The sequence below is a fragment of the Daucus carota genome, chromosome 4 (genome assembly GCF_001625215.2).
Source record: "Daucus carota subsp. sativus chromosome 4, DH1 v3.0, whole genome shotgun sequence".
Taxonomy (NCBI): domain Eukaryota; kingdom Viridiplantae; phylum Streptophyta; class Magnoliopsida; order Apiales; family Apiaceae; genus Daucus; species Daucus carota.
The window spans coordinates 38,240,105-38,249,351 of NC_030384.2; the positions used below are offsets into that span (position 1 = coordinate 38,240,105).

A 9,247-nucleotide genomic window follows, 5' to 3' on the forward strand; every position below is an offset into this window, starting at 1 on the left:
TTTGTTAAATTCGAAAAATATAATTTTATAAATAGTTCTCCGCTTATAAATTAGATAACGAAGACAAAATATAGCCTGAAAGTGGGGGAAAAATATGCATTAATCTTGAAAGAATTTCGCACGAGAAATCCTTGAACATTTCGAATTCACAACTTGAATTCACAAGGCAATAGTTGAATGCACAAGAAAAACTTCTTGAATTTATTTTAAAAAATATGTGAAAATCCTTAATATTTTTAATCTAGTCAATATTCTCATATGTTACAATATAATGTCATTTATATGAATATAAAGTCTTTTGTAAAAATTGAAGAAGAAAAAATATATATTTTAGTTAAGATCAAAAAATAATTAAAAAAAACATGGTCATGCACCATTGTCACAAAACGCCATTTAACTATTACTATGATATATAATTTTGATGTGCGTGTTTGTGTGCGCGCCTGAAAATATTGATGTTTAGATATTGTTTAAGGACTTAGAATAAATATCAATCATGGTGTATATGTCTATTTTGATTAGAATTATTTGCATCTATACTTCATGTCTTCTTTTTATCACTCGAATAATGTCTATTAGTGTTCAGTTATAACTTAGTCGAAAACAATAATCAAGCTAAATATATATTAAACTAAAATTCTCAAATCGTCCATTTCAAAATTTGAATGATGTATGGAAATTTTTATACAACGTTAATGGTAAAGGTAAATTAAGACATTATTGTTATGCAACCAGAGCTTGTGTTATTAACCGGATAAATAAAATTTGTTGAGTTTAGTCTAACATGACAAAAAAAGATCAAGAATAAAATTATATTTTTCAATTATTACAGTAATCAACACCGGTTAATACTATTTGCGTTTCATCTTGAAATTACAAACTTAAATCGTAATATTGAGTTTCTTATTTGAGAATAAAAAATTACAAATACAAATGTTAAGGTTGTAAGTTCAATGTTTGTCCTATATACATTTTTAACACCAATATATCCAATATCCTAACACGTAATATTCAACCTTCCTTTTATTTTCATGATTCGTTAAATCATTTTGCATACTAGTAAAATAGAGTAACGTTGTAGCTTTAGCAGTGAGATTATGTTGCCTTGTTGTCTATTTTTATGGACAACATCGATAATTTATCTGTTTATTTTTAAAGCACAATCATACTTTTCTACCTAAGACTTATAAAAAAGCAATGCTAAGTTATAGAGGGGTAAAATAACATATTAAAAATTTGACGATAAGTTGCTACTGCATGTTAAATTTGAGGCGAAAGTATTATTGAGTAGATAAACTGTTTTTTTAGTTTAAAAGATTTTGTGAATCATAATCACAACTGTAATAAGAGGAATCTCTCAAGGGGTGCTATACTTCTGTATAAACTAGTTCATATCACATTCATTATTAACATTTTTTTTTCATTAGTGACAACAAACTTCAATTTTCACCATGTTTTTATATTTTTTCTTGTTAGCGGTATCTACACTAATTTCAGCATCATAAATCATAGTTCGTGCATGTTTCAAGTTTTGCCCAAGTGATAAAAGAGTTGTTTGGACTACTTAAAAATAAAAATTTAGTGTACTCCAAACTCCCCTAAAAAGTTCATAGCAAGAAAATTCCTATTACAAGCTCCGTAATTATAAAAAATCATCTACCAATTATTGTTTTTATTTTCAAAATTTGTAACTTTGCTGTATGCTCACATCAAAATTGTTCTGTTATTACTTCTAAGAGAAAAAGAAATATGAGATTAACCTAACAAACTCATAAATGTATAATTGCGTAACCACGAGGTTTATATGCCATCATATATGTATAGTTTCACCTTATATAAATAGTGCCAAGTTAATTTCAAACTTTACTTACGTTTTTTTTAAATATTATATACATACATATGTGTATATATATGAAAAATATATAAACCCATCATCAGTACAATTAATAATAGAATTTGTTGTTATAATTTACGTACCACAAAATAATACGGTTGTAAAGACATATCAATCCAATACGTAAATTTGTGTCCAATTCTTCAAATTATCCTGAATGTATTCAAAAATTGATATATAATAATGACCGAAAATATAATTTATTATCTTTTATTCAAGTAATCTATTACTTGATTAATTAAACAATAATATAAAAAACTCATATTAAGAAAATTTCAAATTATAACTAAAACATCTTCATAATAAAAAATACAAGCAAATCATTACTTAATTTAGATCGACGTAAAACTTAAATATTTATTTAAACGGTTTATTGTATTAAATTTGAAGAATTTATTTTGAGAAAAATAAAAATAATACTTCTTAATTCATAATATAATAATGATTTCTCATTATTCTTTTTTATATTTACATATCATAAATTATATAATATTAATTAATTTATTAAAAAATAAATGTCAAAATTTATTTATTTTTTATAATCAAAATAAAATACCTATCAATTACAAATAATTTTGTGAAAAGGCAAGCCAAGTCAAAATAAATTTCCACGGTATATATAGAATTATGATCTTAAGACACATAGTCATACATATTTAACTCATTTTCGTAACCAGAATTTTATCCAAATTATGAAATACTACTACTAGTTTTTTTTTTTTTGAATAAATACTACTACTAGCTGAAATAAAATAATTTAGTTGATAAATTTAATAAATCTTTCACCAATAAATAATTAAATATCCACATATAAACGCGTTTACTATTTCTATGCGTTACCATTCACACAGTGACACACCCTATATAAGCACACACTGTAACACCCAACTAGCGTAAAACCTATATATCTCTTCCCCACTCTCAGCCCCCGGATTCTTGACGCTCCTTTGGGTAAGTTTTGCGCTTTAACGCCAATTGGGTTTTGATTATTTCACTTATTTAATGCTTTTTATCACTTATATTAATTGCTGTTGTGTATAATTGTGTGTATGATTGTGTTGTTGATTGTTTGTGTAGTGTTTAGAGTGTGAAGAATTGATTTGCGGTGATGGGTATTCTCCCTCCGGGGTTTCGGTTTCATCCGACTGATGTGGAGTTGATTATGTATTATTTAAAGAGGAAAGTGATGGGCAAGAAATTTCTGTTTGAGGCTATGGCTGAGCTCAATGTGTATAAGTATGAGCCTTGGGATCTTGCAGGTTTGTTGTTGATTATGGCTTTTTTGTATTGTTTTGTGATATGGGTTGTTTGATTTTTGTGGATTTTGGTTTTGTGGGTTGGATTTTGGGACTGGGTTAGGTTGAAAGAGGGGAATTTGGGGGTGGGTATGATTGTTATTGTTGTATTTTGTGTGATTTTTAAAAATTGTGATGCAGTTGAATCGTGATAAATAGATGACTGTGTTAAAGGAATAAATTTTCCAGTTCCAATGTACGGGGACAGTGTGTTTAGTACTTTTATTTATCAAGGTTTATGAGTATATATTTTAGCGAATAAGATTGTTTATGTTTATGGGGAGGGGTCAGTGAGGATTGGAAGGGGAGGGTTAGAGGAGCCTTGCCAGTAGGGTATGAAGGGATCATTATTAATTCTTTATTGTTGTAGTTTAATATTGCAGATGTAGACTGTAAAAATATTTTGAAAGAAATCTCAAGGATATTACGCTTATTAACTTGTTCTGTGTTGTTTTCAGTAAAATCTCTTTTGAAAAGAGATCTTGAGTGGTACTTCTTTAGTCCCAGAGAGAGAAAATATGGTAGTGGGGCAAGAACAAATCGTGCAACTGAGACTGGATACTGGAAAGCCACCGGAAAGGATAGAGGTATTATCTACAATAATCGGACTGTTGGCATGATTAAGACACTTATCTTCTACAAGGGCCATGCACCTAAAGGTGAACGGACTGACTGGGTTATGCATGAATACCGCCTTGAGGATAAAAATTTGGCTGATACTGAAATTATTCAGGTAACATATGCTCTATAGCTTTTACATGACCCATGCTACCTTTTATCTTTTTTTTTTTTAAGTTTCAACTATCGATTGCTCAGTAACTGTTGCATCTTGTACACATCCTTTTGCTATGTTATCTTTTCTGGTTCACTGGCTAGCTCGCAAACTGGGCTTGTCAGGAAATTAAAATTTGAAAATAAGGAAAATGAAGAATGGTGATGCAACAAATCTCATTTTAGAGCCAGTTTCCATTAACATTGTTTTAGATAAAATTAAGAACAAGGTTATTCCTGGCGGTGTTTTAACAATATCAATGCTAAAAATATTTTTCATTTACTCTTTCTTGGTTGTCTTGACTGGAACATAAATTATGCTTGGCATGTTAGTAGTTATAATCGTTATTGTCAAACATGCAGGATTCATTTGTGATCTGCAAAATATTCCAAAAAAGTGGTCTGGGCCCTAAAAATGGGGCACAATATGGAGCACCATTTAGTGAGGAAGAATGGAATGAGGTTGAGAGTGCTGAAGAGGATGGTCCTTTCCTAACCGAGCATCTAAAGCCTAGCAATCATAACGCTTTAGTTGCAGTGAACTTGGCTGGAACTACAGCTTCATGTAGCACGACCATGTCAAAAGTGGTTCAATGTCCAACACCCTTGGCCATCAATGACCCTTGTTCTCCATCTGAAGGTGTTGTTTCATGGTTGCCTATCTGCACAAATGGGGCTATGCATCCTGTTGAAAACTATAGTACTGAGGTATGTAACTTGAACTGTGTTTTTTGTTAAGTAGAAATAAATGCCATAACTGTTTTATGGTATCATAGAAGTATTCTAGTATTAATTGCACTTGGTAGACTACTGAATGGATTGGTGATATCCTTTGCATGACCTTTCGTTTCTAATATGCAGAAGACAAACATGTTCAAATCTTCCCAAGGAGCTCAAGATCCAATTACTAGTGCAGCATTCAGTGAAGGATTAAATAATACTCAAGATATCTGTGCTATACACTCACCAGTCAATGGGCAGGTCCTATCAGGGCATTCACCATATAGTGACTTGGATAATCTGGCTCCATTGAACTTGATTATTCCAGGAACTACATCTAGCTGCCCTATATCTGAACCAGGGTTACCGCGACTGTCTGCAACTAGCAATATCGACACCAATATGCCTTATGATCTGCCTGAAGATGAACTGACTGCACTGTTGTCCATGTTTACTGAAGATAGCAGAATGATTCCCTTTGAAAACAATGAGGTTTGTGTGCATCTCTTTAGACTTTTTGAGTGTTTTGTATAATATTCTGCTTTTTGATTCATTGTTCTGTTTGTGAATTCTTACACTCTCACACCATTCCGCTGTTCCACCTTTTATAATATCCCTATTAGCATACAAAGTATTCTTTTTTGAATGTATCAGAGGAATTCATTTTTTGTGTAAATGGTTGACTTTGTGAGTTAGTATTTCGTACTTAGGCTGGTTTTTTGATTTAGCTTCATGGGTTGATAAACTATGCTGATAATAGTGTAGACTGCTACTATGAAAGCTTTTTCGGCTTGGAGTCTAACCTTGACAATAATTAAGAATTCATAATAAATATGGAACTGAAATGCACCTTTGATTCCTTGTTGAAAGGAAGTTTGGCTTAGAAGCGATACGCTTTTTATCCTGTAGGATCTCTTTGAAAAATTTAATATTATCTTACTAGATTTTATGGTAAAAAAAGGGATTTAGAAATTGATTGTGGCAATTGTTTAATCCTGTCAGTCAGTTAAAAATGGTCTGCAGAATTTTAGGTCATATATATTTAGTCTGTAGGCAAGCTAGAATCTTTAGATTATTAGGCTGTGCAGCTACAGGGTTATGATACATTTTTGCAATGTGCATCTGTTTTTATGCTGACCATCATATTTCATTTTCTCTTATTATTGATAATTGAAAGCCATCTTCTACACCAGTTTTTAGTTTTTCGTTAGTTGCAGCTCGTACAAACTAATGAATACTATTTAACAATTGGAATACTATTTTTCTTTGCAGGATTATCACACTGTTATTGACCATTCTGTCAAAGCTCAAACTGGTGTGGATAAGAACTTAATCTACAATGGCCTAGGAGATTTGAATAACTTGGGGGAACTGAGGAATTCTGATTTTGATTTCTCAAACACACACAATGCTAATTATACTCTACACACAATGCTTCCGGACGATGATATGATCTTTTTGGAACTTAAGGATCTCGACTCTCCATTAAAGCATTCTGTGGAAGCTAGGGAATCTTTGCGGGGACCATCTGATAGCTCATATTCACCTTACACCTGCTACCAGAATTTGGATGGGTCCCCTGGTGGAAGTACTCTACCTAAGCATGTACAAAATGTTTCTAGATTAAATTTGACATCTTTTCCTCCAGAAGGCTCTTTTTGGATGGAGGATTTAGTTGAAGTTTCAAGTAAGGTGGGTACTTCATTGTTGTTTTGTGCTTAATTTAAGTGCATTATCATTACTCTGCTTTTCCTAATTCGTAATTTTATGAAGCCTAGCTTATTGTCAGTGTAGTGCATATAAATACTAGCTCTTACATTAGCCTATTTAATTGCCTTGTGCAGGGACCTGATATTCAGAACTCAGAAATTAATGGATCTGACACTTTAACGGGAAAGAAAAATCCATTTCAGATCTCATGCAGACAACCAGTGGGAAGCAGCGTTGCTAGTCAAATGCAGAGAAGAGGTAGTTTTCATCATTTTCAGTGACTAATCGCTTGTTCGAATCATCGGATAAATCTAGTATTCAACTGCATCTGTTTTAGTATTTAACTGAACCTGAGAAACTGAACCTGAGAAATTTGGAGTTTGAGTGGATCAAGCCGCGACGTTCTTGGTTTGAATAACCAGGGTCCAGTTCTCAAGTAATATATGCTGGCAATGGTGAATGGTGTACTCTTATATTTGTATTCTGTCTCTTTATCATTTCTTTAAGTACAACCATTGGATTCCTTGCATATGTGACAACTGACAAGCTTGCATTACACCCCAAACTATAGTTAATCGGTGGTTGCAGGTTATTCTTGCAGGTTTTGTGCTTTACTAGTGTTTAGTAATCCCTCTGGTCCTTTATACAGGGCGTTTGACTTTTTACATGTAACGTTTGGAGCTTTGATCGCATATCTAAAATTAGTATTTTAAGATTTTCTCTTTTTGAATAAAAATATAATATAAATACTTTTATTCCGAAATAGAAAATTTTTAAAATACTAATTTTAGATATGTGGTCAAAGCTCCCGTAAAAACTCAAACGTAAGGACCAGAGGGAGTATCTGATAAGATGTTTCCTCATTTCTTAATTTTATATTTGATCCAGGAAAACGACACAGAAAATTTATACTCCAATTCTTGTTGGAGTCTATTTTTTCTCAGTTGTCAGTTGCAGAGCTATGTGCTCATATAATAGCTGAGAAGTTGAATGACAGTTGGTCTCATTTTGGCGGCTCCACCATTTATTTCAAAGCTGAGGTGGCACTGAAGGTTGGCGAGTGCACTGAAGACGCTTTGTCACATGATATGGGGGAGTCTAATTGTATGTGTTTTGGTTGGGGCAATCTGCCCGATAACAATTTAGGGGAGACTAATTGTGTCATAAGATTTGAACTCATCAGTTATCAGTGGATAATTATATCTTTACTTGCAAAAATAGTTGTTAGAAGACCAAAATATGTGATTGATGTGATAATTGGTTCATTATTTCCCACTTGTGTTGTCCAATTTTTCTTAGGGGTCAGGTTTACTGTATATGGATACATATGTCTAGTTAAGGCTCTTAACAAGACAGAATGGGTAGAAATAAAAACCACTAGGTCGGATTTGTAGATAATCTAATCATGGCGGCGATCGAAGTTAACTCTACTGTACAAGGCATTTCTAAGTGAAGGTGAAAGGAGAAAAGGGTCCAAAGTCAGAGTCATAATTTCAGTACATAATGTTTCAAACGCCGCTGTCACTATCTAGGAAAGATGCTCTCATTATTACTTCAAAACATAATTTCAAGTCGAGTTTAACGTTTTTAACCAAAATGCACCACGAAATCACATTTTGGTGTTTTCATTTTTCAAATAAACAAAAATGTAAAATGAAGTTATGTTTTAATGACTAGAAACGTAACATCGAGTTACGTTCGAGGTATTTATTTATAAAAGAATAAAAAAATACTTGAAATTAATAGTTTTAACATTTTCCAGGGGTCATATTTGGATTGGGAAAATAGATTTTTTTTATCACCGAACTTATTATGTTTTTAGAAACTTGCCACTCAACTAATTTTTTTTTCCTTTTAGTCACTGATGTTAGGTTTAGATTTGTTTTTAGTCACTAAGTTAGGTTCGGATATGATTATTAGCATTGTGATAATTTTTTGTAGCATCATTAATACATAGTGATAGTATATAATTTTTTGATAATATGATGTATGTTTATATCTTTGTATATAGCAATAATAACATAAAATGAGGTGATATAATATTAAAATCAGGAAAAATCGTAATAAGAATTCTAAAAATTCATTAAATCATCAGTATGGAATCAATGACTTCAAATAATCTATGCTCTCCATGATAAAATAAAGTCTAATTGACTGATACGATGCATCATCTTTCACTATTAAAGTTTCAATTACCTAGTTCAGCATAAGATCTCTCTTAAATTTATCCTCATAATTTTTAATAACTTTATCTTATTATAATTTTCAAGATAAAGATAAGTAAATAGAGAGGAAAACGTAATCTTCGATGATTTATGAGATTTTCTTTTTGGGTATAAAAATTCAAACACTAAATGTGTATTCGGAAGAAAAAATAAAATAATTTATGAGAGTACACTTTTAGAAACCGTAAAATGCGTGTTTAACTCTTATCACCGAAGATAAACGATCTTGGGTACATAAAAGTACTACATATAAAGATATACATGTATCAAATCATCAAAATATTACAGGTTATCACTGTATTTTCATAATACTACAAAGAATTAATATAATGGTTATAATCAAATCCGGGCCTAACTTTAGTGGCAAAAAAAATTCCGAACCTAACATCAGTGACTAAAAAGAAAAAAAAAATTAGTTGAGTGACAAGTTTCTAAAAATATAATAAGTTCGGTGACAAAAAAATCTATTTTCCCTATTTGGATTTTAGAATGATTTTTTTATATTTAAATTAAATTGACTGATGATTAGGGTTTAAGATCGAGGGTTTAAGAACGCTCCGAGATAGATATGATATGTTTGGGATGTCTGTTTTGGGATTGTTGGAACTTTTCATAAAAAAAGTGATAATTTT

General features: G+C 31.4%; 1 protein-coding gene across 1 annotated transcript; it reads left to right on the plus strand.

Moving 5' to 3' along the window:
* The first annotated feature begins 2,718 nt into the window (after positions 1-2,718).
* LOC108217351 (uncharacterized) lies at positions 2,719-7,799 on the plus strand. The gene is made up of 8 exons (XM_017390186.2): positions 2,719-2,845; positions 2,972-3,153; positions 3,648-3,922; positions 4,324-4,668; positions 4,822-5,172; positions 5,953-6,372; positions 6,525-6,648; positions 7,279-7,799. Exons 2-8 carry the CDS (start codon positions 3,003-3,005, stop codon positions 7,782-7,784), a joined length of 2,172 nt encoding a protein of 723 aa, XP_017245675.1. The 5' UTR covers positions 2,719-2,845; positions 2,972-3,002; the 3' UTR covers positions 7,785-7,799.
* Positions 7,800-9,247: the final 1,448 nt, after the last annotated feature.

Coding starts and splice junctions, on each gene's coding strand:
- LOC108217351 (XM_017390186.2), top strand. CDS start 3,003: ATGGGTATTCTCCCTCCGGGGTTTCGGTTTCATCCGACTGATGTGGAG. Junction 3,154..3,647: donor TGAGCCTTGGGATCTTGCAG/GTTTGTTGTTGA, acceptor TGTTGTTTTCAG/TAAAATCTCTTTTGAAAAGA. Junction 6,649..7,278: donor TAGTCAAATGCAGAGAAGAG/GTAGTTTTCATC, acceptor TATTTGATCCAG/GAAAACGACACAGAAAATTT.